At 64.9% G+C, this 27312-nt stretch overlaps 2 protein-coding genes across 2 annotated transcripts in view; both read left to right on the forward strand.

Moving 5' to 3' along the window:
* Positions 1 to 1672: 1672 nt before the first annotated feature.
* Positions 1673 to 7001, forward strand: MECP2 (methyl-CpG binding protein 2). Its single transcript, XM_030474291.1, has 2 exons — positions 1673 to 2011; positions 4390 to 7001. Exons 1-2 carry the CDS (start codon positions 1701 to 1703, stop codon positions 5855 to 5857), a joined length of 1779 nt encoding a protein of 592 aa, XP_030330151.1. The 5' UTR covers positions 1673 to 1700; the 3' UTR covers positions 5858 to 7001.
* Positions 7002 to 8539: 1538 nt separating this feature from the next.
* Positions 8540 to 27312, forward strand: part of HCFC1 (host cell factor C1) — a 37272-nt gene continuing 18499 nt past the window's right edge. Inside the window, 10 exon segments of the mRNA XM_030474263.1 lie at positions 8540 to 8766; positions 11334 to 11556; positions 12649 to 12797; positions 13845 to 14005; positions 17934 to 18142; positions 19382 to 19466; positions 19574 to 19680; positions 22964 to 23143; positions 24592 to 25032; positions 26056 to 26216. Of these exon segments, the coding sequence (XP_030330123.1) occupies positions 11349 to 11556; positions 12649 to 12797; positions 13845 to 14005; positions 17934 to 18142; positions 19382 to 19466; positions 19574 to 19680; positions 22964 to 23143; positions 24592 to 25032; positions 26056 to 26216 (1701 nt within the window). The 5' untranslated portion in view covers positions 8540 to 8766; positions 11334 to 11348.

Genomic DNA, 27312 nt, shown 5'->3' on the forward strand with positions numbered 1-27312 from the left:
AGCACCCCGAAACACCCCAAAATGTGGTGCAAACCCCCAAAACAGCCCCGAATCACCCCAAAACACCCCAAAATGTGGCGCAACCCCCCGAAACAGCCCCGAATCACCCTGAAACACCCCAAAATGATCCAAATCCCCCCAAGCAAGCCCCAAATCCCCCAAATCTTTGTGTCGTGCTGCACCCCAAAACACCCCGAAACGCCCCAAAACACCCCAAAACACCCCAAAACACCCAAAACGATCCCAGACGCAGCGCTCCGGAACACCCCAAATTCCTCCCAAACACCCCAAATGTTCCCGAACCATCCCAAAGTGATCCCCAATCACCCCAAAACGCTGCTCTGGGCCCCATGGGCCCGATCCCGGCGCCGGTCGGGGTGATCCCGACCCCCGGAGCGCCCGTTGGGCTCCGGCCCCGCTCCCGGCTCCGCATCGGCTCTTCCCGGTGACCCCCGGGCCCGGAGCCGTCCCGGTGCCGGCGCTTCCCGCCCCGGGGGGGTTATTATGGGATGGGCGCCGGGGGGGGGCCGCTGTGGGGCTGGTTTCGGGGACCCCTCCGTGGTCCGTGTCCCGTGTCCCGTGTCCGTGTCCCACGTCCCGTGCCCGCGTCCATGTCCCGTGTCCATATCCCATACCCCGTACCCCAAACCCGTATCTGTATCCCTTATCCCGTACCCCATGTCCACATCCCATATCCCATATTCTGTATCCCGTACCCCATATCCATACCCCATACCCCGTATCCCATATCCCATACCCTGTATCCCATACCCCGTATCCATACTCCACATCCCATATCCCATACCTCATATCCCATATCCCATACCCCACATCCCGCATCCCATTCCCCATATCCCAAACCCATATCTGTATCGCATATCCCATACCCCATGTCCCGTATCTCATACCCCACATCCCATATCCCATACCCCATATCCCACACCTCGTATCCCATATCCTGTATCCCATATCCTGTATCCCACACTCCATATCCCATACCCGTATCCCATATCCCATACCTCATATCCCATACTCCATATCCCATACCCCGTACCCCATATCCCATACCCCATATCCCATATCCCGTATCCCATACCCTGTACCCCGTATCCCATATCCCACATCCCATATCCCATATCCCGTATCCCATACCCTGTACCCCGTATCCCATATCCCACATCCCATATCCCATATCCCGTATCCCATACCCCATATCCCATACCCCATATCCCATATGTATATCCCATATCCCATATCCCATATCCTGTATCCCATACCCTGTACCCCATATCCCATATCCCATATCCCATACCCGTATCCCATATGTATATTCCATACCCCATATCCCGTATGCTGTATCTCATACCCTGTACCCCATATCCCGTATCCCATACCCCATATCCCAATTCCATATGTATATCCCATACCCCATACCCTGTACCCCGTATCCCACACCCCTATCCCATACCCCATATCCCGTATCCCATACCCTGTACCCCGTATCCCACACCCCATACCCCATATCCCGTATCCCATACCCTGTACCCCGTATCCCACACCCCATATCCCATATCCCATATCCCGTATCCCACACCCCGTATCCCATACCCGTATCCCGTATCCCATCCCCGTACCCCACGCCCCGTACCCACGTCCCCTGTTCCCGCAGGGAGGAGAAGCCGGAGGAGCCGCTCTCGGGGATGCGGGAGCGGGAGCGGCCGCCCAAGGCCAAGAAGCTGAAGCGGGAGCGGAAGGAGGAGCCGGAGCCGGAGCCGGACCCGGCGCATCCGTCCTCGGAGCCGGCGGAGGCCGGGAAGGCCGAGAGCTCGGAGGGCGCCGCGGCGGCGCCGGCGGCTCCGGAGGCCTCGGCCTCGCCCAAGCAGCGCCGCTCCATCATCCGGGACCGCGGGCCCATGTACGACGACCCCACCCTGCCCGAGGGCTGGACCCGCAAGCTCAAGCAGCGCAAATCCGGCCGCTCCGCCGGGAAGTACGACGTCTACTTGATCAAGTGAGGCCCCGGCACCGGCGGCGCCGCGGGGGGCGGCGGCAGGCTCCGGGGGGCACTGGGAGATGCTGGGATGCACTGGGAGGCACTGGGGGACACTGGGATGCATTGGGAGATGCTTGGATAGTAGCAGAAGGACACTGGGATAGTACCAGTAGGGCACTGGGATGCACTGGGGGACACTGGGATGCACTGGGAGACGCTTGGATAGTACCAGGAGGACACTGGGATGCACTGGGAGGCACTGGGATGCACTGGGGGACACTGGGATGCAGTGGGAGATGCTCGGATAGTACCAGGAGGACACTGGGATGGACTGGGGGACACTGGGATGCATTGGGAGATGCTTGGATAGTACCGGGAGGGCACTGGGATGCACTGGGAGATGCTTGGATAGTACCAGGAGGACACTGGGATGCACTGGGAGGCACTGGGACGCACTGGGGGACACTGGGATGCAGTGGGAGATGCTTGGATAGTACCGGGGGGCATTGAGATGGACTGGGAGATGCTGGGATAGCACCAGGAGGGCACTGGGATGCACTGGGAGGTGCTGGGATGCACTGGGGGACGCTGGGATAGCACCAGGAGGGCACTGGGATGCACTGGGAGATGCTTGGATAGTACCAGGAGGGCACTGGGATGCATTGAGGGACACTGGGATGCACTGGGAGATGCTTGGATAGTACCGGGAGGGCACTGGGATGCACTGGGGGACACTGGGATAGCACCAGGAAGGCACTGGGATGCACTGGGAGGTGCTGGGATACAACCAGGAGGGCACTGGGATGCACTGGGAGACACTGGGATGCGTTGGGAGATGCTTGGATAGTAGCAGAAGGACACTGGGATACTACCAGGAGGGCACTGGGATGGACTGGGAGATGCTGGGATATACCAGGAAGACATTGGGATGCACTGGGGGACACTGGGATGCACTGGGAGATGCTTGGATAGTACCAGGAGGACACTGGGATGGACTGGGGGACACTGGGATAGCACCAGGAAGGCACTGGGATGGACTGGGAGATGCTGGGATACAACCAGGAGGGCACTGGGATGCACTGGGGGGCACTGGGATGGTAGCAGGAGGACACTGGGATAGTACCGGGAGGGCACTGGGATGCACTGGAAGACATTGGGATGCATTGGGAAACGCTGGGATACAACCAGGAGGGCACTGGGATGTACTGGGGGACACTGGGATAGCACCAAGAAGGCACTGGGATGCACTGGGAGATGCTTGTATAGTACTGGGAGGACACTGGGGTGCACTGGGAGATGCTGGGATGCGCTGGGAGACACTGGGATAGTACCAGGAGGGCACTGGGATGCACTGGGGGACACTGGGATGCATTGGGAGATGCTTGTATAGTACCAGGAGGACACTGGGATAGCACCAGTAGGGCACTGGGGCGCACTGGGGTGGTACCAGTAGGGTACCGGGATGCACTGGGATGCACTGGGGCGCACTGGGATGCACTAGGAGAGCACCAGGAGGGTACCGGTAGGGCACTGGGATGCACTGGGATGCACTGGGGAGCACCAGGAGGTACCAGGATGGTGTCGGGATGCACTGCTGTGCACCAGTAGGGTACTGGGGCGCACTGGGTTGCACTGGGATGCACTAGGAGGGTACCAGGAGGGTACCAGGAAGGTACTGGGATGCACTGGGATGCACTGGGGAGTACTGGGATGCACTAGGAGGGTACCAGTAGGGTGCTGGCAAGCACTGGGGCACATTGGGATGCGTTGGTTTGCACTGGGATGCACTGGGAGGGTACCAGGAGGGTACCAGTAGGGTACTGGGATGCACTGGGGCGCATTGAGGTGCATTCGGTTGCACTGGGATGCACTGGGAGGGTACCAGGAGGATACTGGGAAGCACTGGGGAGCACTGAGGTGCATTTGGCTGCATTGGGGTGCACTAGGAGGGTGCTGGGATGCACTGGGGCACATTGGGATGCAGTAGGAGGGTACCAGGAGGGTACTGGGATGCATTGGGGCGCACTAGGAGGGTACTGGGATGCACTGGGGCGCACTGGGATGCACTAGGAGGGTACCAGGAGGGTGCTGGCATGCACTGGGGCACATTGAGATGCATTGGTTTGCACTGGGATGCACTGGGATGCACTGGGGTGCACTAGGAGGGTACTGGGATGCACTGGGGCGCACTGGGATGCATTAGGAGGGTACCAGGAGGGCACAGGGTTGCACTGGGCTGCACTGGGGTGCCCTGGGGGGCCCTGGGAGCGCTGGGGTGCACTGGGGGGCCCTGGGGCGCACTGGGGGGCGCTGGGGGCGCTGGGGTGCACTGGGGGGCCCTGGGGCGCACTGGGGGGCGCTGGGGGGCGCTGGGGGCGCTGACGGTGGCGCCGCAGCCCGCAGGGCAAAGCGTTCCGCTCCAAGGTGGAGCTCGTCGCCTACTTCGAGAAGGTCGGGGACACGTCGCTGGACCCCAACGACTTCGACTTCACGGTGACGGGGCGCGGGAGCCCCTCGCGGCGCGAGCAGCGCCCGCCCAAGAAACCCAAACCCGCCAAGAGCGCCGGCACCGGCCGCGGCCGCGGCCGCCCCAAAGGCAGCGGCGCCCCCAAAGCCCCCAAAGCGGCGGCGGCGGCGGCGGCGGCCGAGGCGGCTCCGGCGCCGCTCAAACGGGGGGCGCTGGAGAAGAGCCCCGGGAAGCTGCTGGTGAAGATGCCGTTCGGGGCCGGCGCGCGCGGGGACGCCGGAGCCGGCGCCGCCACCACCTCGGCGCAGGTGCTGGCCGTGAAGCGCCCGGGCCGGAAGCGGAAAGCGGAGCCGGACCGGCACGGCGGCGCCCCCAAGAAACGGGGCCGCAAACCGGCGGCGGGAGGAGGCGGCGGCGCCGGCGGAGCCGCGGCGCTGGCGGCAGCGCCCGAAGCCAAGAAGAAGCCCTTGTCAGCGGCGGCGGCGCCGGCCGTGCAGGAGACGGTGCTGCCCATCAAGAAGAGGAAGACGCGGGAGCCGGTGCTCTTGGAAGCGGCCAAACCGGCGCCGGCGCCCCCCGAGCGCGGCCCCCGCGGCCCCCGCAGCGCCCGCGGCAGCCCTAAGGGCCGCGGTGGCGGTGGTGGCGGTGCCGCGGTGCCGGCGCCCGGCAGGAGGGAGCTGGGGGGGTCCCCGGTGCCGAGCGAGCCCCCCCCGGTGAGCCCCAAGGACAGCGGCAGCCCCCCCCCCGCGGCGCAGGACTGCAGCGGCTGCTCCGAGCACCGCGGCGCCGCGGCGGCGCCCGACGGCTGCGCCACGGCAAAGACTCCGCTGCACCGGGCGGGGGGGGCGGGCGGGGGGGAGCCCGAGCACAAGGACGCTGCTTCCTCCTCCTCCTCCTCCTCCTCGTCCTCGTCCTCCTCCTCCTCTTCCTCCTCCTCGTGCTCGTCCTCGTCGGCGCCGCCGCCGCCCCCCCCCCCCGCCCAGCGCCGCGGTGCCGCGGCCGCCGCCGCCGCCGCCCCCCCCGCGACGAGCCGGTCGACACCAGGACGCCTGTGCCCGAGCGGGTCAGCTGACTGTGAGCCAACCAATCACGGACCCAGGATGGACACGTGGAACCCCCCCACCCCCACCCCCCTTTTCCATCACCCCGACCCCCCCCTCCCCCCTCCATCCCACCCCCCCCTTTCTATGACCGAGAAGCACAGCGAGACCCCCCCACCCGCACTAAGGGGGGGGTGGCCCCGGGGACCCCCCTCTCTGAGGTGGGGGGGGGTAAGGGGGAGTTTGGGGGGGCCGGGGGGGGGGGGTTTGGGGTCCGTCCCCCCCCCCCAATGTCGCCGCTTCATTCGTTCTTCCAGTTCCGTTCCCCCGTTTTTAGGTAGGAACCATTTGCACTAAGGGGGGGGCCGGGGGGGGCGCCGTCCAATGGGAGCAGCGGGGGCCAAGCAGGAGCCAATCAGGAGCGGTTTGGTCGGGAGGGGATCCAGCGTTGAGCCAATCAGGAGGGGGGCGTTGGGGTGGAGCCGAGCGGGAGGTGGGTTTGAGCCAATCAGGATGGAGTCGGGATCCGCTCTGGAGCCAATCAGCGGAGGCGTGCGTTAGGGATGGGAGCCAATCGGGAGCAGCTTTCGGCTCGGCTGGGATCCAGCCTGGAGCCAATCAGGAGTTACTGGTGGTTGGGATCTGGTGCGGAGCCAATCGGCAGCTTGCGGGGCGGAGCCGGGGCTGAGCCAATCAGGAGTGGGGAGGCGGGTCCGTGGGGAGCATTGAGTGGCTGGAGGGGGTTTGGTGCCGGCCAATCAGAGGGCGTCGGGGGCGGGCAGATTCTGGGTCACTCCAGCTGGAGGCGGGGTCCGGCCGGGAGCCAATCAGCAGCGGCTTGGGATTGGAGGCTGGATCCGGTCTCCGTCCAATCAGGAGGCGCGCTGTGTTGGGGCGGGATCCAGTCTAGAACCAACCAGGGGAGACCAGTCGGGAGCCAATCAGGGGTGACCGTGGCTTGGGGGCGGGATCTCGTTTAGAGCCAATCAGGAGAGATTGTGACCTTGGAGTGGGATCGAGTCTGGAGCCAATCAGGAACGACCGTGGTGTGGGGGCGTGGGGGGGCAGGATCCACTTTGGAGCCAATCAGAGCTGGCAGCCGCTCGGGGCGGGCTGTGCCCCAGAGCCAATCAGACGTGGCGTGTGCCGGGGCGGGAGCCAATCAGGCGCGAGCGTTGGGGTGTGGGACCCAGCTGACCAATGGGGAGTCACTGGGGGGGGGTCCCCAGCCCGGGGGGGCCCCGTCCTGCACTTTCCCGGGGGGGGGGGCCCCCCCCTTTGTTCTTCCACCACCCCCCCGCACCCCCCCGGCCCCGGCTCCTCATGGCAATAACGGGGGGGGGGGGGACCCGCGGCGCCGGGGGCAGGACATGGAGGGGGGTTGCCCCATGGGGGCGGGTCCATTGGGGGGGTCCGGGGGGGGCCCGTGGGGGGGGGTCGCACCTATTTATTCTCTTTAGTGGCGCGAGACGTTTTGCCTTATAAATTTACATGAAACCCCCCTCGGCTCTCGCCTCTTCTTGGGGGGGTCCGCGGCGCCGCCCCCCCCCCCAAACCCCAACCCCCCCGCCCCGACATCGCCAAGCCCCGCCCCCCCCCCCCGGGCTCTGTGTCTGTGCTGGAGTGATCTATAAATCTGTGTGCACCAATGGCTCTGCGCTTTATTGGGGCGACCCGACCCCCCCGGGATCCCCCCTCAATGGAAACACCCCGCCCCCCCCAATGAACACCCCCCCAGCAACCCCCCCCGGCGGGTGGGGGGTGGCAGAGCCCGGCTTGTTCCGTTGGGGGGGGCTCAGTCGATCCCATTGCGCTCCATGGGGGGGGCTCAAAGTGCTCCAAAGGGCCCCCCCGGGGTCGCCCCATGTGACGTCCCTGGATCCCTGGGTGTGACGTCACTGGATCCCTGAGTGTGACGTCACTGGATCCCGGATCTCTCCCCCCACCCCTTCCCCGGGAGCATCCCGCGGGCTGTGACGTCATGGCCGTGACGTCACCGCCGCGATAAACGCGGCCCCGCCCCATTCTCCCGCCGCGGTTGAGCCACGCTCAATATGGCGGCCGCGACGTCACGTGATGGTGGTGTTGGGGGGGCGCACTTTTGCCACGCTCAAGATGGCGGCGCGGAGATGGGCGGGCGGAGCCTCCTCTTAAAGGGGAAGTGCGTGAAGCTGGTGCCGGTGGTGTTAATGGTGCCAGTGGTGCCGCTGTTGGGGGCAATGGGGGGCCCTGCGGGGGCTTTGGGGGGGAATGGGGGGGCTTCGGCGTATCTGAGAAAGGAGAGCCCTCGTCCGCCAACATGGCGGCCAGCAGAGGGCGCGGCCATGACAGAGGGCGCACAGGATGGGCGCGGCCATGACGGGGGAGGGGGGAATGCCCCTGTACCCCGTTGGCTCCTCCCCCCCGTCCCCCGCCCCTACCCCCCAGCTCCCCCGCCACCTATGATGACACTGACCCCGCCGCGGGGCGGATTTGGTTGAAAAACCGCCCAAATCGGGTACTTTGAACATAAACCATCGCTCCGGGAGCGCAGCGCGCATGCGCGGGAGAGGGGGCGGGGTCAGCGGGGAGGGGTAAAGGAAGCAACGCGCAAGCGCCGCCCCACCCTTCCCGCCAGGGCGCATGCGCGCTGCGCGCCCGAGCCGTTAGGCGCCACCATCCGGGTCCTGGGAGACGCCATGTTTGTGCCGGGTGGAGGAGACCCGTCCAAAATGGCGGCTCCCAAGCGCCTGTAGTCGTCGCTGCGGACGGGCCCGTCTCGGCCTTTGGGAGCGGCGGCGGCGGCCCCGAGCGAGCGGCGGCGGCGGGAGGAAGCGGCGCCCGGTGTCCGCGCGCGGCCGGTGCCTGCAGGTGCGCAGCGGGGCGGGAGCGGCGCTCCGCGGAGAGCGGCCGCATCCGGGTCCCGCGGCGGCCGCCATCTTGGGCAGCCGCGGCCGCCTCCGCCATCTTGGGGCGCCGCATCCGGGCCTTGCCCCGGGGGGGGGGGGGCGGGGGGCCGAGGAGCGGGGCGGAGCGGGGAGGCGGGGGGGGGGTCGCGGCCCACATCCCCCTTCCCGCCTCGGTCAGGCGCCGCCATCTTGTCCGCGCTCCGAGGAGGAGGCGGAGGAAGAGGCGGAGGAGGAAGAGCCGGGAACCGGGCGGCGCCATCTTGGTGTCCCCCCCCCCAACATCGCCGAGCAGCGCGCCGCCATCTTGTGACCCCTCCTCCGCGCATCCGGGTACCGGAGCGTCGCCTTGGAGCCGGCCCGACCGCGGAGCCGCACCCGGTGAGGGCGGGAGGAGCCGCGGCCGGGCGGGGAGCGGCGGGGAGCGGGAGGGGGGGGCCCGGGCCGGGCCGGGGAGGCGCCACCTCCCGCCGAACGGGCCGCGCCATGTTGGGCCGCGCCGCGCGCGTTGCCATGGTGCCGACATCCGGGTCCTTCCCTCGCCGCGGGGGCCGCCATCTTAAGAGGGGACAAGGGGGGATTTCATGGCGCCGCCCTGCGCCCACATCCGGGTCCTTCCAGCCGCCATCTTGTGTGTACGGGGGGGGGTGGACGATGGAGGCGCCGGTGTCCGCGCTCCCGCCCGTCCCAGCGGGGCCGTGAGGCCTCAGCGCGGCACCGGGGAGGGGGGGGCCCGTTGTCTCGTGAGGGAACTGGGGCTTGGGGCGACCCCGGGGCCGAGGAGGAGGCTGGTTTGGGAGGAGGTGGGGTGGAGGAGCGGCCGCCAAGATGGCGGCTCCCATGGCGGGCTGAGCGCTCCGTACAGCGCGGGGCTGCCTGGGGCGAGGCGCCGCCGCCGCGAGGGTAAAGGGGAGCCCGTGGCGGGGGGGGGGGGGGGGGTCGGACATGGCGGCGCCCGCGGGTGTGATGGCGGCGGGGGGTGCGTGTGTGTGTGTGTGTGTGTCACGGCTCCTTTAAGAGGGGTGTGGAATGGGCGGGGCTACGCGGGGCGGGACCACGCCATGGCTGCGCCCCGCAGCCCCGGGGTAGCGCCGCAGCGAGGCCGCCGGTGCCGGGCCCGGTTCTGCGGGGCCGCGGTGCGGGGTTGGAGGGGGGGAATGTGCGGTAACGGGCGCTTCGCGGCGCCCCCCCCCCCGCAGTCCCAACATGGCGGCGCCCATCACCCCCCCCCCCCCTCCCCTACGCCCGCCAAGATGGCGCCGCCCGGGCAGGGAGGGGGCGTGGCCTCGCGGCGTGGCCCCGCCCCTTTTCGCCCGTCCCGCCCTGCCCCGCGCGGGCGGGGAGCGGAGCCGCCGCTTGGACACAGGCGCAAGATGGCGGCTCCCAGCGCGGCGTGAGGGCGCCCGCGGCCAACGGCAGCGCCGCTCCGGGCCCGCTCCGAGCCTCCGGCAGCGACCGGCCGCGGGGGGCGGCCGCGGGAGAAGCGGCGCAACCGCCGCGGAGGGACAGGGGCGGCCGCGAGCCGGGAGGGCTCAGCGGTGAGCGGCGGGGGGGGGGGGAGGCGGCCGCCGCCATTTTCCGTCCGGGCGGCTACAAGATGGCGGCTCCCAGGGCCCGGCCGGGGGGGGGGGAGGGAGCCGGGGGAGGGGCAATGGACGGGGGGCAATTGCTGGGGGGGGGGGGGGAATGGTCCATTCTGGGCATGGGGGGGGTGAATGTCCGGGGGGGGGTAAATTGAGGCTCTTGCTCTGGAGCGATTGGGGAGGGGGGCTTACCCACCCCCCGCCCCTCATGGAACTGCCCCGGGGGGGTAATTTCGGGGCCGGGGGGGGGAATTATCTGCCCCGGGGCTGTTGCGGTGGCGGGAGCGTTAATTGCGCCCCCCCCACACCCCCCCGCGGGTAATTGTGGTGGTGGAGGCGTTAATTGCCCCCCCCCCCCCCCGGGTGAATTGCAGCGGCTGCAGCAGCAGCTAATTGCCCCCCCGGGGTAAATGTAACGGGGGGGGGCGGGTAATTGGGTGCTGCTCTGGTTAATTGCCATGTGGGGAGCAGGTAATTGCCCCCAAGGGGCAATTGTAACGGGGGGGCGGGGGGGGCAGTTATTAACCCCGCGGGCAGTGGGGGGGGGGCCGCAATGGGGGGTCAGTTTGGGGGGGTCCCTGCGCTATGGGGGGGTCATTGTGCCGGGGATCCCTGTCACTATGGGGGTGTCTATGGGGGCGGCACTGTCGTTGTAGGGGATCACTGGGGGGGGGGGGTCTTGTCGCTATAGGGGGATCGTTATGGGGGGTCCTGTTATTATGGCGGGGTCTCTATGGGGGGTCCCTGTGTCTATGGGGGGGTCATTATGAGGCGTTATTGTCACTGTAGGGGGATGTCTATGGGGGGGTCAGTATGGGGGGGTCAGTGAGAATATAGGATATCATTGTGAGACAATTGTTGATGTTATGGGGGGCATTGTTATTATGGGGGGGTCACTGGAGGTTGTTATGGGGGGTTCATTGTTACTATGGGGGGGTTATTATGGTGGGTCACTCCCTAGGGGAGGGTCGTTGTCACTATGGGGGGATCATTAGGGGGTGTCACTGTCACTGGGGGGGGGTCATTATGGGGTGTCATTGTCACTCAGGGGAGTCATTATGGGGGGTCACTGTCACTATGGGGAGGGTTACTGGGGGGGTCACTATCACTATGGGGGAGTCATTGGGGGTCGTCACTATTGGGGGGTCATTATGAGGGGGTCATTCTCACTATGGGCTGTCATTATGGGGGGTCGTTGTCGCTAGGGGGGTCATTATGGGGGGTCAGTGTTACTATGGGGGGGTCATTATGGGGGGTCAGTGTGATTATGAGGGGTCACTGTCCCTATCAGGGCTCATTACAGGGAGTCATTATCTCTGGGGGTGTCTCTCTGGGGTTGTCACCGTGTCCCCCCCCCCATTGCAGGTGCTCGAGGGGCTGATGGCGGCCCCGGGCGGGGGGGGCTCCCCCCCGCGCGCCGCCGCGGCCCCCCCCGCGCTGCAGCCGCGCTGGAAGCGGGTCCTGGGCTGGTCGGGGCCGGTGCCGCGGCCGCGCCACGGGCACCGCGCCGTGGCCATCAAGGAGCTCATCGTGGTGTTCGGCGGCGGCAACGAGGGCATCGTGGATGAGCTGCACGTCTACAACACCGGTGGGGGGCCGGGGGGGCCGGGGTGGGCGGCAATTGAGATGATAATGGGGGGTGGCAATGGGCGCATCGGTGGGCGTGTTAATGGGGCGTCAATGGGAGCATCAATGGGGATGCTAATGGGGGCGTCAGTGGGGGGGCCAATGGAGGTGTTAATGAAGGGTATCAATGGGGGCGACAATGGGGGTGTCACTGGGTGTGTCAGTGCGGTGTCAATAGAGGTATCAATGGGGGCATCAATGGGGGTGTCAGTGGGGGCATCAGTGGGGGGCGTCAATGGGGGGGCCAATGGAGGTGTTAATGGGGGGTATCAATGGGGGCGACAATGGAGGTGTTACTGGGGGTGTCAATGGGGGGTCAATGGAGGTGTTAATGGGGGGTATCAATGGGGGCGTCAGTGGGGGTGTCACTGGGGGCATCTGTGGGGGGTGTCAATGGGGGGGCCAATGGAGGTGTTAATGGGGTGTATCAATGGGGGTGTCACTGGGGGTGTCAATGGGGGGGCCAGTGGAGATGTTAATGGGGGGTATCAATGGGGGTGTCAGTGGAGGGGTTAATGGGGGGTATCAATGGGGGCGTCACTGGGGGTGTCAATGGGGGGGTCAATGGAAATGTTAATGGGAGGTATCAATGGGGGCGACAATGGGGGTATCAGTGGGGGGTCGATGGAGGTGTTAATGGGGGGTATCAATGGGGGCGACGATGGGGGGGTTAATAGGATGTCCATGGGGTGTCCATGGGGTGTCAATGGGGGGAATCAATGGGGACGTCAATGGGCGTGTTGAAGGGGGTGTCAGTGTGGGTATCAATGGAGGTGTCAATGGGGGTGTCAATGGAGATGTTAATGGGATCGTCAGTGGGGGTGTCAGTGGGGGTGTCCCACTGTGGTGCCAATGGGGGGAGTCGGGGTATCCCATGGGGTGCCCCCCCCCCATCCCCGATGGGCTCCTCCAGCCCCTCAGGGCCTCCGGCCGAGCCCACCGGCGTTGGGGCGGGGGGGGGGCGGTGTGGGGGGTGGGCGCATCCCGCGGGGGCAGCTCCCGCCTTGCCTCAATGGGCGGGGCGGGCGCGGCTGAGCCCGCCTCCCCCCCTCAGCCACCAACCAATGGTTCATCCCGGCCGTGCGCGGGGACATCCCTCCCGGCTGCGCCGCCTACGGCTTCGTGTGCGACGGGACGCGGCTGCTCGTGTTCGGCGGCATGGTGGAGTACGGCAAGTACAGCAACGACCTCTACGAGCTGCAGGTGGGGCGCTGGGGGGCGCTGGGGGGCTGGGGGGGTCACAAGCCCCTGGGGGGGGCACCCCACGGGGAATTGGGGGTATCCCTGGGGCATTGGAGGGGGTCACAAGCTCCTGGGGGGGTGTCATGGAGCCCTGGGGGGGATGTTAGGGGCTGGGGGTGTCGCTATGGGGCTGGGGGGGGCACCTATGGGGGCTGTTAGGGGTTGGGGGGCTCCTATAGTGCTGGGGGGGGCACCCAGGAGGGGCTGAGGGGCAATGTGGGGGGCTGTTAGGGGCCGGGGGGTGACCCATAGGGGCTGGGGGGCACCCCATAGGGACTGGGCGGTAATGCAGGGGGGCTGTTAGGGGCTGGGGGGGTCCCTATGGGGTTGGGGGGGGCACCCATAGGGGCTGTTAGGGGTTGGGGGGTACTCAATAGGGGCTGAGGGGCAATGTGGGGGGCACCCATAGGGGCTGGGGGGGGCACCACATGGGGAATTGGGGGTATCCCTGGGGCACTGGGGGGGTCACAAGCTCCTGGAGGGGTGTCATGGAGCCCTGGGGGGGATGTTAGGGGCTGGGGGTTCCCTATGGGGCTGGGGGGTAATGCATGGGGGCTGTTAGGGGTTGGGGGGCTCCTATAGGGCTTGGGGGGGGCACCCAGTAGGGGCTGAGGGGCAATGTGGGGCGCTGTTAGGGGCTGAGGGGGGTACCCGTAGGGGTTGGGGGGGTACCCACAGGGGCCAGGGGTTAACCCAGGGGGGTTGTTAGGGGCTGGGGGGGTCCTTATGGGGCTGGGGGGCACCCCATAGGGAGTGGGGGTTAGCGCAGGGGGGCTGGGGGGTAACCCAGGGGGGCTGTTACGGGTTGGGGGGCTCCTATGGGGCTGTGGGGGGCACCCCATATGGGCTGAGGGTTAACCCAGGGGGGCTGTTAAGGCCTGGGGGGGTCCCTATGGGGCTGTGGGCAGCACCCACAGGGGCTGAGGGTTAACCAGGGGGGCTGTTAGGGGCTGGGGGGGGGGTGCACCCATGGCTTTGGGGGGTGCCCCTAACCCTGCCCCCCCCCAGGCGAGCCGGTGGGAGTGGAAGCGGCTGAAGGCGAAGACCCCCAAGAACGGGCCCCCCCCGTGCCCCCGCCTGGGCCACAGCTTCTCCCTGGTGGGCAACAAGTGCTACCTCTTTGGGGGGCTGGCCAACGACAGCGAGGACCCCAAAAACAACATCCCCCGGTGAGGGGGGGCCCCACGGCCCCTGCGTGCCTCGGGGGGGGCGCAGGGGACAATGGGGGCACCCCCGCTGCGTTCTGGGGGGTCCCGGCGAGCTGCGGGTGCCCGTTGGGGGTGTCATAGGGAGCCCTGAGCACTGGGAGCACCCCACAGCCGTTTTTGGGTGACCCCTGGACCCTCGGGGGGGGCAGAGGTGACATGGGGGGCACGGGGGGGCTGTTGGTGCCCGTCTATAGGTACTTCAATGAGCTGTGCATGCTGGAGCTGGGGGGTCCAGGGTGCTGGTTTGGGGGTGCATGGGTGACGTTGGGGTGCATGGGTGATATTGGGGGTCCATGGGTGATGTTGGGGGTCCATGGGTGATGTTGGGGGTCCATGGGTGACGTTGGGGTGCAGGGGTGATGTTGGTCCCTCCATAGGTCCCTCAATGACCTGTGCATCTTGGGGCCATGGGCTCTGGGGTGCTGGTTTGGGGGTGCCCCATAGCCCCATGTTGTCTTCTGGGGGGTCCAGAGATGATTATGGGGGTGCAGAGCTTGTGGTTGGGGTCTATAGGTGGCATTATGTGCTCTATAGGTACCTCAATAATGGGAACATTTCGGAGCTCCAGGCTCTGGGGTGCTGATTTGGGGGTGCCCCATAGCCCCATGGCCCCATCTTTGGGGTCCATGGGTGATGTTTTGGGGTCCATGGGTGATGTTGGGGGTCCATAGCTGATGCTGGGGGTCCATAAGTGACATTATGAGCTCTATAGGTACCTCGGGGACCCTATGTCCTGGAGCTGCAGGCTCGGGGGTGCTGCTTTGGGGGTCCATGGCTCATATTAGGGCTCTATAAGTGATGTTGGGAGCCTATAGGCGATGTTGGGGGTCCATAGATGATAATGGGGGTGCATAGGTGATGTTGGCAGCCTATATGTGATATTGGGGGTCCATAGGTGACATTGGGGGTGCATGGGTGACCTTGGTCCCTCCATAGGTCCCTCAATGACCTGTACATCTTGGGGCCATGGGCTCTGGGGTGCTGCTTTGGGGTGCCCTATAGCCCCATGTCCTTATGTTTGGGGGTGCATAGGTGATGTTGGGAGTCTATAGATGATAGTGGGCGTCCATGAGTGACGTTCTGCCATACATACGTACTTGCATGAGCTGCACATTGTGGAGCTGTGGGCTTGGGGCTGCTGCTTTGGGGGTGCCCCACAGCCCTGTGCTGTGTGTTGGGGGTCCATAGGTGACGTTGGGGATCCATACATGATGTTGGGGGTCTATACGTGATGATGGGGGTCCAGGGGTGACGTTGGGGGTCCATAGGTGATGATGGGGGTCCATAGGTGATGGGGGTCCATAGATGACGATGGGGGTCCATAGGTGACGTTAGGGGTCCATAGGTGATGGGGGTCCATGGGTGACATTGGGGTCCCCGGGTGACGTCCCCCCCCAGGTACCTGAATGACCCGTACATCCTGGAGCTGTGGGCTCTGGGGTGCTGCTTTGGGGGTCCCCCACAGCCCCATGTCCCCATCTTTGGGGTCCATGGGTGATGTTGGGGGTCCATAGGTGATGGGGGTCCATAAGTGATAATGGGGGTATGTAGGTGATGGGGGTCCCTGGGTGACCTTGGGGGTCCATAGGTGACATTGGGGGTCCCTGGGTGACATTGGGGTGCCTGGGTGACGTCCCCCCCAGGTACCTGAACGACCTGTACATCCTGGAGCTGCGGGCTCAGGGGTGCTGCTTTGGGGGTGCCCCATAGCCCCATGTTGTGTTTGGGGGTCCCTGGGTGACGTTGGGGGTCCATGGGTGATGATGGGGGTTCATAGATGATAATGGGGTTATGTGGGTGATGGGGGTCTATGGGTGACATTGGGGTCCCCGGGTGACGTTCCTCCTCCATAGGTACCTGAATGACCTGTACATCCTGGAGCTGTGGGCTCGGGGGTGCTGCTTTGGGGGTGCCCCATAGCCTCATGTTCCCATCTTTGGGGTTCATGGGTGATGTTGGGGGTCTGTATGTGATGATGGGGGTCCATACATGATAATGGGGGTATGTAGGTGATGGGGATCCATGTGTGACGATGGAGGTCCATAGGTGATGGGGGTCCATGGATGACATTCCCCATCCATAGGTACCTGAATGACCCGTACATCCTGGAGCTGCGGGCTCTGGGGTGCTGCTTTGGGGGTCCCCCACAGCCCCATGTCCCCATCTTTGGGGTCCATGGGTGATGTTGGGGGTCCATAGGTGATGGGGGTCCATAAGTGATAATGGGGGTATGTAGGTGATGGGGGTCCCTGGGTGACCTTGGGGGTCCATAGGCGACATTGGGGGTCCCTGGGTGACATTGGGGTCCCTGGGTGACGTCCCCCCCAGGTACCTGAATGACCTGTACATCCTGGAGCTGCGGGCTCAGGGGTGCTGCTTTGGGGGTGCCCCATAGCCCCATGTTGTGTTTGGGAGTCCCTGGGTGACGTTGGGGGTCCATGGGTGATGATGGGGGTTCATAGATGATAATGGGGTTACGTGGGTGATGGGGGTCTATGGGTGACATTGGGGGTCCATAGGTGACATTGGGGGTCCCTGGGTGACATTGGGGTCCCCGGGTGACGTTCCCCCCCATAGGTACCTGAACGACCTGTACATGCTGGAGCTGCGGGCTCGGGGGTGCTGCTTTGGGGGTGCCCCATGTTCCCATCTTTGGGGTCCATGGGTGACGTTGGGGGTCTATATGTGATGATGGGGGTCCATACATGATAATGGGGGTATGTAGGTGATGGGGATCCGTGTGTGACGATGGAGGTCCATAGGTGATGGGGGTCCATGGATGACATTCCCCATCCATAGGTACCTGAATGACCCGTACATCCTGGAGCTGCGGGCTCTGGGGTGCTGCTTTGGGGGTCCCCCACAGCCCCATGTCCCCATCTTTGGGGTCCATGGGTGATGTTGGGGGTCCATAAGTGATAATGGGGGTATGTAGGTGATGGGGGTCCCTGGGTGACCTTGGGGGTCCATAGGCGACATTGGGGGTCCCTGGGTGACATTGGGGTCCCTGGGTGACGTCCCCCCCAGGTACCTGAATGACCTGTACATCCTGGAGCTGCGGGCTCAGGGGTGCTGCTTTGGGGGTGCCCCATAGCCCCATGTTGTGTTTGGGGGTCCCTGGGTGACGTTGGGGGTCCATGGGTGATGATGGGGGTTCATAGATGATAATGGGGTTATGTGGGTGATGGGGGTCCATGGGTGACATTGGGGTCCCCGGGTGACGTTCCTCCTCCATAGGTACCTGAATGACCTGTACATGCTGGAGCTGTGGGCTCGGGGGTGCTGCTTTGGGGGTGCCCCATAGCCCCATGTTCCCATCTTTGGGGTTCATGGGTGATGTTGGGGGTCTGTATGTGATGATGGGGGTCCATACATGATAATGGGGGTATGTAGGTGATGGGGATCCGTGTGTGACGATGGAGGTCCATAGGTGATGGGGGTCCATGGATGACATTCCCCATCCATAGGTACCTGAATGACCCGTACATCCTGGAGCTGCGGGCTCTGGGGTGCTGCTTTGGGGGTGCCCCATAGCCCCATGTCCCCATCTTTGGGGTCCATGGGTGATGTTGGGGGTCCATAGGTGATGGGGGTCCATAAGTGATAATGGGGGTATGTAGGTGATGGGGGTCCCTGGGTGACCTTGGGGGTCCATAGGTGACATTGGGGGTCCCTGGGTGACATTGGGGTCCCCGGGTGACGTTCCTCCTCCATAGGTACCTGAACGACCCGTACATCCTGGAGCTGCGGGCTCGGGGGTGCTGCTTTGGGGGTGCCCCATAGCCCCGTGCTGTGTGTTGGGGGTGCCTGGGTGATGACGGGGGCCCATGGGTGACGTTGGGGGGCCATAGATGATGATTGGGGGCCCCCCGGGTGCCGTCCCCCGCAGGTACCTGAACGACCTGTACATCCTGGAGCTGCGGGCGGGCTCGGGGGTGCTGAGCTGGGACATCCCCATCACGTACGGGGTGCTGCCGCCGCCGCGCGAGTCGCACACGGCCGTGGTGTACACGGAGCGCGCCGCGCGCCGCTCCCGCCTCGTCATCTACGGCGGCATGAGCGGCTGCCGCCTCGGCGACCTCTGGACGCTCGACATCGGTGCGGGGGGGCCGGGGGGGGCACGGGGGGGCAGGGAGGGGGTTTGGGGGGGCAAAGACCAGGATTTGGAGGGGGGAAGAGACTGGGGTTGGGGGGGGGAAGAGGGGGTTTGGGGGGACAGGGACAGGTGGGAGGGGACAGTGAGGGGGTCTGAGGGATCAGAGATCATGTTTGGGGGGGTAAAGAAGGGGTTTGGGGGGTAAAGGGGGGTTTGGGGGGGCAAAGAGGGAGTTTGGTGGGGCACAGAGGGTGTTTGGGGGGACAGGGACAGGTCTGGGGAGACAGTGAGGGGATCTGAGAGATCAGAGATCATGTTTGGGGGGGCACAGAGGGGGTTTGGGGGGGCACAGACAGGGTTTGGGGGGACAGGGACTGGGTTTGGGGGGGTAAAGGGGGTTTGGGGGGACACAGACGGGGTTTGGGGGGGGAAGAGGGGTTTGGGGGGACACAGAGGGGGTTTGGGGGGGTAAAGAAGGGGTTTGGGGGGACAGAGGGGGTTTGGGGGGGTAAAGAGGGGGTTTGGAGGGACAGGGACTGGGGTTTGGGGGGGCAAAGACAGGTCTGGGGGGACAGTGAGGGGGTCTGAGGGATCAGAGATCATGTTTGGGAGGGCACAGAGAGGGTTTGGGGGGGTAAAGAAGGGGTTTGGGGGGGGGAAAGAGGGGGTTTGGGGGGACACCGAGGGGGTTTGGGGGGGTAGAGAGGGAGTTCGGGGGGACAGGGACAGGTCTGGGGGGACAGTGAGGGGGTCTGAGGGACCAGAGATCATGTTTGGGGGGTAAAGAAGGGGCTTCAGGGGGGAAAGACCAGGATTTGGGGGGACAGTGAGGGGGTCTGAGGGACCAGAGATCATGTTTGGGGGGGGCACAGAGGGGGTTTGGGGGGGCAGTGAGGAGGTTTGTGGGGGTAAAGAAGGGGTTTGGGGGGCAAAGAGAGGGTTTGGGGGGGCAGAGACTGGGGTTGGGGGGACAAAGACAGGTGTGGGGGGACAGTGAGGGGGTCCGAGGGACCAGAGCTCATGTTTGGGGGGGTAAAGAAGGGGTTTGGGGGGGTAAAAAGGGGGTTCTGGGGGGAGAAGAGAGGCTTTGGGGGGGCAAATACCAGGGTTGAGGGACAGGGTTTGGGGGGACTGAGGCCACGTTTGGGGGGTCAAAGGCAGAGTTTAGGGGGCAGGACACGGGTGCCCCCGGTGCCATTGGTGCCCCCGGTGTCACCGGTGCCCCCGGTGCCCCCCCCCAGAGACGCTGACGTGGAACAAGCCCAGCGTGAGCGGGGTGGCCCCGTTGCCGCGCAGCCTCCACTCGGCCACCACCATCGGCAACAAGTGAGTGTGGGGGGGCCCTGAACCCCCAAACCCCCCCCCCCAGGACCCCAGCCCCCCCCTGGGGCCCCCCCTGACCCCACTGTGCCCCCCCCCTCCCCCCCCCCCAGGATGTACGTGTTCGGGGGGTGGGTGCCCCTCGTCATGGATGACGTGAAGGTGGCGACGCACGAGAAGGAGTGGAAGTGCACCAACACGCTGGCCTGCCTCAACCTGGGTACGGACCCCCAAAACACCCCCCAAACCACCCCAAAACCACCCTGAAATACCCCAAAACACCCCCAAATACCCCCAAAACACCCCGAAACCACCCTGAAATACCCCAAAACACCCCCAAAACACCCCGAAACCACCCTGAAATACCCCAAAACACCCCCAAAACACCCCGAAACCACCCTGAAATACCCCAAAACACCCCAAAACCACCCTGAAATACCCCAAAACACCCCAAAACACCCCGAAACCACCCTGAAATACCCCAAAACACCCTAAACCACCCTGAAATACCCCAAAACACCACAAAATCACCCCAAAACCACCCTGAAATACCCCAAAACACCCCCAAATACCCCCAAAACACTCCAAAATACCCCCAAAACACCCCGAAACCACCCTGAGATACCCCAAAACACCCCCAAATACTCCTAAACACCTCTAAACCACCGTGAAATACCCCAAAACACCCCAAAACCACCCTGAAATACACCATAACACCCCAATCTCCTCCCCAAATACCCCCAAAACACCCCGAAACCACCCTGAAATACCCCAAAACACCCCCAAACACCCCAATGCCCTCCCAAAACACCCCCACATACCACCAGAACCATCCCAAAACCACCCCAACCACTCGTAAATACCACCAAATACCCCCAAAACACCGCTAAATACCCCCTGAACACCACCAAGTGCCCCGAAACGCTCCTAAATACTCCGCAAAACACCCCCAAATACCCAAAGATGCCCCCAAAATCCCTCCACCCGCCCCCCCCCCGGACCCCAAAACCACCCCCAAATACCCCAAAAACACCCCTAAACCACCCTGAACTACCCCAAAACACCCTCAAACACCCCAAGGTCCTCCCAAAACACCCCAAAATACCCAAAACCACTCCTAAATACCCCCAAATACACTGAAACCACCCCCAGATACCCCCAAAACACCCCCAAAAACCATCAAATGCTCCCAAACACCCCCAAATACCCCAAAACACCCCCAAATCACCTCTAAATGCCCCAAAACACTCCTAACCACCCCAAACCACCCCCAAACTGCCCCTAAGTACCCCCAAATACACCGAGATCAGCACCAAATAGCTCCAAAACACTCCCCAATACCTGCAAAACACCCCTAAATACCCCAAATCCCCCCAAACACCCCAAAATCTCCCCAGACCCCTTGCCTGCCCCCTCAAACCCCCCCCAGGGACCCCAAAATCACTCTAAAACACCCCAAAACCACCCCCAAATACCCCAAACCACCCCCAGATACCCCTAAATCCCCTCAAAACACCCCCAAACCCCCCAAAATCCCCCCAGACCCCCTCGCTGCCCCCCCCAATCCCCTGGGGACCCCAAACCCACCCCAAAACCGCCCCCAAATACCCCCAAAACACGCTGAAATACCTAAAACCACCCCAAAAGCACCTCGAAATACCCCCAAATACACCGAAACCACTCCCAAATACCTGCAAAACATCCACAGATACCCCAAACCACCCCCAAATACCATCAAATACCCCAAAACCACTCCTAAATAACCCTAAACCACCTCCAGATACCCCCAAATACCATCAAATACCCCAAACCACCCCCAAATACCATCAAATACCCCAAACCACTCTTAAATACCCCCAAACCAGCCCCAAATACCTTCATATACCCCAAACCACCCCCAAATACCCCCAAACCACCCCCAAATACCTCAAAACACCCCTAAATACCATCAAATACCCCAAAACTATTCCTAAATAACTCTAAAACAGCTCCAGATACCCCCAAATACCCCAAACTACCCCTAAATACCCCCAAAACACCCCCAGATACCCCCAAGTACCCCAAACTACTCCTAAATACCCCCAAAACACCCCCAGATACCCCCAAGTACCCCAAACTACCCCTAAATACCCCCAAAACACCCCCAGATACCCCCAAATACCCCAAACTACCCCTAAATACCCCCAAAACACCCCCAGATACCCCCAAGTACCCCAAACTACCCCTAAATACCCCCAAAACAGCCCCAAATACCATCAAATACCCCAAGCCACCCCCAAATACCCCAAACCATCCCTAAATACCCCAAAACACCCCTTAAACACCCCCAAACCACCCCTAAATCCCCTCAAAACCCCCCCAAACACCCCCAAAACCCCCCCAGCCCCCCTCCGTGACCTCCCCAAAACCCCCCCTTAAACCCCTCCTTCCGCTCCCCCCTCCCCATACCCCCTCCTGCTCCCCCCCCACCCCCTCCTAAGGGCCGTTGGGATCCCCCCCCCGCCCTGGGCTGACCCCGTGACCCCCCCTTAAACCCCCCCTTAAACCCCTCCTTCCGCTCCCCCCTCCCCACCCCCCCTCCTCCTTTGGGAGCCCCCTGTGCCCTGGGCTGACCCCGTGCCCCCCCGTGCCCCCCCCGTGGCCCCCCCCCCGTGGCCCCCCCTTAAACCCCTCCTTCCGCTCCCCATACCCCCTCCTGCTCCCCCCCCCAACCCCCTCGCAAGGGCCCTTGGGAGCCCCCCCCGCCCTGGGCTGACCCCGTGCCCCCCATGCCCCCCCCCCCCGTGGCCCCCCCTTAAACCCTCCCTTAAACCCCCCCTTAAACTCCTCCTTCCGCTCCCCCCTCCCGCTCCCCCCTCTCCATACCCCCTCCTGCTCCCCCCCCAACCCCCTCCCCAAGGGCCGTTGGGAGCCCCCCGTGGCCCCCCCTTAAACCTCCCCTTAAACCCCCCCTTAAACCCCTCCTTAAACCCCTCCTTCCGCTCTCCCCTCCCCATACCCCCTCCTGCTCCTCCCCCCCCCAAACCCCCTCCCAAGGGCCGTTGGGAGCCCCCCCTGCCCTGGGCTGACCCCGTGCCCCTCCCGTTCCCCCCCCGTGGCTCCCCCTTAAACACCCCCCTAAACCCCCCCTTAAAGCCCTCCTTCTGCTCCCCCCTCCCCATACCCCCTCCTCCTGCCCCCCCCCACCCCCTCCCCCGGGCCTTTGGGAGCCCCCTGTGCCCTGGGCTGACCCCGTGCCCCCCCCATGCCCCCCCCCCCCGTGGCCCCCCCTTAAACCCCCCTTAAACCCCCCCTTAAACCCCTCCTCCCGCTCCCCCCTCTCCATACCCCCTCCTGCTCCCCCCCCAACCCCCTCCCCAAGGGCCGTTGGGAGCCCCCCGTGGCCCCCCCTTAAACCCCTCCTTCCGCTCCCCCCCCAACCCCCTCCCAAGGGCCGTTGGGAGCCCCCCGTGGCCTGGGCTGACCCCGTGCCCCCCCCGTGCCCCCCCCCCGTGCCCCCCCAGACTCGATGGCGTGGGAGCCCATCGTGATGGACACGCTGGAGGACAACGTGCCGCGGGCGCGCGCCGGGCACTGCGCCGTGGCCATCGCCACCCGCCTCTACATCTGGAGCGGGCGCGACGGCTACCGCAAGGCCTGGAACAACCAGGTGTGCTGCAAGGACCTCTGGTACCTCGAGACCGGTGAGTGGGGGGGGCGGGGGGGGGCACCCCGCTTTGGGGGGGGCTCCGGGGGGGCCGGCCGCTCGCGGTGCTTCTGTTCGCATCTGGGCGCGGGTCCGTCCCGGCACGTTCGGGTGGCTCAGGATGGCGCCACGTTCATCTTGGGGTGTCCCCAGGGTCAGTTTGGGGGTCCCCACGTCCATTTGGGGTGTCCCCGGGTCTGTGTTGGGTGTCCCTAGGTTCATTTTTGGGGGTCCCCAGGTTCATTTTTGGGGTCTCCAGGTCCATTTGGGGTGTCTCCAGGTCCATGTTGGGTGTCCCCAGGTTCATTTTGGGGGTCTCCAAGTCCATTTGGGGTGTCCCCAGGTTCATTTTGGGGGTCCCCAGGTTCATTTTGGGGTGTCCCCAGGGTCATTTGGGGTGTCCCCAGGTTCATTTTTGGGGTCTCCAAGTCCATTTGGGGTGTCCCCAGGGTCATTTTGAGGGTCTTCAGGTCCGTTCAGGGTGTTCCTGGGGACATTTGGGGACTCCAAGTCCATTTGGGGTGTTCCCAGGGTCATTTTGGGGGTCCCCAGGTTCATTTTTGGGGTCTCCAGGTTCATTTTTGGGGTCTCCAGGTGCATTTGGGGTGTCCCCAGGTTCATTTTTGGGGTCCCCAGCTTCATTCGGGGTGTTCCCAGGTCCATTTGGGGGTCCCCAGCTTCATTTTTGGGGTCTCCAGGTCCATTCGGGGTGTCCCCAGGTTCATTTTGGGGGTCCCCAGGTCCATCTTGGGGGTGTCCCCGTCCCCGTGGGGTGCACTGAGATGGGGTCGGAGGTGTCCCCAGCTCCGTTATGGGTGTCTCTATGGCCATCCAAGGAGCGTGGGGTGTCCTAGGGTGGGCTCGGGTGTCCCCATCCCCATGGGATGAGCTCAGGGGTACCCCCATCCCTATGGGGTACCCCCATCCCCTCCCCATCCCCAGGGGGTACCTCATGATGTGGGGTGTCCCTGTGGGATGGGATGGGGGGAGCCCATGGGATGAGCTCAGGGGTGCCCCCATCCCCTCCCCATGGGGTACCCCATGATGTGGGGAGCCCCCATCCCATCCCCATGGGATGAGCTCAGGGGTGCCCCCATCCCATCCCCATGGGATGAGCTATGGGGTGCCCCCATCCCTATGGGGTACCCCCATCCCCTCCCCATGGGGTACCTCATGATGTGGGGAGCCCCCATCCCATCGCCATGGGATACCCCTATCCCCTCCCCATCCCCACGGGGTACCCCATGATGTGGGGAGCCCCCATCCCATCCCTATGGGATGAGCTCAGGGGTACCCCCATCCCCACGGGGTACCCCCCATCCCATCTCTATGGGGTACCTCATGATGTGGGGAGCCCCCATCCCCTCCCCATGGGATGAGCTCAGGGGTACCCCCTGACGGGGGTGTCCCCGCTCTGACCCCGTGTTTCCCCCCCCCCCCCCGCAGAGCGCCCCCCTGCGCCCGCGCGGGTGCAGCTGGTCCGCGCCAACACGACGTCTCTGGAGGTGAGCTGGGGCGCGGTGCCCACGGCCGACTCCTACCTGCTGCAGCTGCAGAAGTACGAGCTGCCCGCGGCCGCGTCCCCCGCGCCCGCACCCGTGCCCTCCGTGCCCGCCAACCCGCCCAAGAGCCCCGCGCCCGCCGCCGCCGCGCCCGGCCCCGCCGCGCCCCCCCCGCAGCCCGTGGTTCCGCCCGTGGGGCTCACGCTGCTGCCGCCCGCGCCCGCCGCGGCGCCGCCCGCGCCGGCGCCCACCACTGCTGCGGCGGGGGCGGCCTCTGCGGCGCCCCCCGGAGGGGCTCTGCAAGTGGTACCGGCCGCCACCCCACCCGCCGCCGGCAGCGCCGCCGCTGCTGCGGGGGGGGGAGCGGCCGCGGGAAGAGCGGCCGGTGAGTGGGGAGGGGGGGTCATGGGAGGGCGGGGGGGATGGGGGGTACAGAGGGACATGGGGGTGTCGGGGTCATGGGAGGACAGGAGGGACATGGGGGAGATAGAGGGACATGGCGGGGATATGGGGGGACATGGGGGTATTGGGGTCATGGGGGGACAGAGGGATATGGGGGGGACAGAGGGATATGGGGGTGTCGGGGTCATGGGAGGACAGGAGGGATATGGGGGGATATGGGGGGATAGAGGGATGTGGAGAGATAAAGGGATATAGGGGGACATGGGGATGTTGGGGTCATGGGAGGACAGGAGGGACATGGGGGGATAGAGGGACATGGGAGGGACAGGGGGATATGGGGGGATATGCAGGGACATGGAGGGACATGGGGATGTTGGGGTCATGAGAGGACAGGAGGGATGTGGGGGGATAGAGGAATATGGGGGGGACAGAGGGACATGGGGGGATAGAGGGACATGGGGGTGTCGGGGTCATGGGAGGACAGGAGGGATGGGGGGGGATAGGGGGATATGGGGGGATGGAGGGACATGGGGGTGTTTGGGTCATGGGAGGACAAAAGTGATGTGGGGGGACATGGAGGTGTTGGGGTCATGGGGGGACAGGAGGGATATGGGGGGATAGAAGGATATGGGGGGGATGGAGGGATATGGGGGGGATAGAGGGACATGGGGGGCTATGGGGGGACATGGGGGTGTTGGGGTCAGGGGAGAACAGAAGAGATATGGGGGAGATAGAGGGATATGGGGGGGATGGAGGGACATGGGGGGACAGAGGGATATGGGGGAGATAGAGGGAATTGGGGGGCATAGAGGGATATGGGGATAGAGGGGTGTGGGGGGACGGGGGATGTTGGGGTGCTGGGGTCATGGCAGGGCAGGAGGGACCGGGGGGTCGTGGGGGGGCACACAAGGAACACGGGGCCGTGGTGGCCACAGGAGGGTGTTGGGGGGACACGGGGGGTCCCTCCCCGCACTGACCCCCCCCCGTCCTGTCCTGCCCCCCCCAGGGGTGCCGGCGGTGCTGAAGGTGACGGGCCCCCCCGCGGCGGCGGCCGGGACCCCCCTGGTGACGGTGCGCTCGGCCGGGCCCCCCGGCAAGGCCCCGGTGACCGTCACGTCCCTGCCCGGCGTCAGGATGGTGGTGCCGGGCCAGAGCCCCCAGGGCACGGTGAGGGCGGGGGGGCACTGGGGGCATGGGGGGGCATTGGGGACATGGGTCATTGGGGACATGGGGGGGCACTGGGGACATGGGGGGCGCATTGGGGCATGGGGCATTGGGGACACGGGGGTTCATGGGGGACATGGGGTCATTGGGGTCATGGGGGGGACATGGCGACAGGGAAGAACATGGGGACATTGGGGGGTCATTGAGGACATGGGGGGGTCATTGGGGACATGGGGACATTTGGGACACGGGGGGACATGGGGTCGTCATTGAGGACATGGGGGTTCATTGGGGACATGGAGGGACATGGGTCATTGGGGACATGAGGGTGTCATTGGAGACATGGGGGGACATGGAGGGACATGGGGTCATTGGGGACATGGGGGGTCATTGGGGACATTGGGCGGTCATTAAGGACATGGGGGGGCATTGGGGACACGGGGGTTCATGGGGGATATGGGGTCATTGGGGACATGGGGGGGACATGGGGACAGGGAAGAACATGGGGACATTGGGGGTCATTAGGGACATGGGGGGTCATTGGGGACATGGGTCATTGGGGACATGGGGGGGACATGGGGACAGGGAAGAACCTGGGGACATTGGGGGTCATTAGGGACATGGGGGGGCAGTGGGGACACAGGAGTTCATGGGGACATGGGGTTGTTGAGGACATGGGGGGGTCATTGGGGATATGGGGGGGACATTGGGAACATGGGGACATTGGGGACACAGGGGGACATGGGGGGACATTGGGGACACTGGGGGACTTGGGGGGGTCATTGAGGACATGGGGTCATTGGGGACATGGGGACATGGGTGGACATTGGGGACATGGGGGTTCACTGGGGACACACGGGTTCGTGGGGGACATGGGGTCATTGAGGACATGGGGGGTCATTGGGAACATGGGGACATTGGGGACATGGGGACATGGGGGGGTCATTGAGGACATGGGGGGGTCATTGGGAACATGGGGACATTGGGGGCACGGGGGGACATGGGGGGTCGTTGGGGACATGGAGGGACATGAGGATGTGGGGGGTCATTGGTGACACGGGGTCACTGGGGACACGGGGGCTCCCTGGGGACACGGGGG

This window comes from Strigops habroptila, unplaced genomic scaffold (genome assembly GCF_004027225.2).
Source record: "Strigops habroptila isolate Jane unplaced genomic scaffold, bStrHab1.2.pri NW_022045577.1_ctg1, whole genome shotgun sequence".
Lineage (NCBI taxonomy): Eukaryota > Metazoa > Chordata > Aves > Psittaciformes > Psittacidae > Strigops > Strigops habroptila.

What these genes read in the sequence shown, in the direction of transcription:
- MECP2 (XM_030474291.1), top strand. Translation starts at nt 1,701, where the DNA reads ATGCGGGAGCGGGAGCGGCCGCCCAAGGCCAAGAAGCTGAAGCGGGAG. An exon ending in TACGACGTCTACTTGATCAA is followed by an intron (nt 2,012 to 4,389) that starts GTGAGGCCCCGG and finishes GTGGCGCCGCAG; the next exon opens with CCCGCAGGGCAAAGCGTTCC.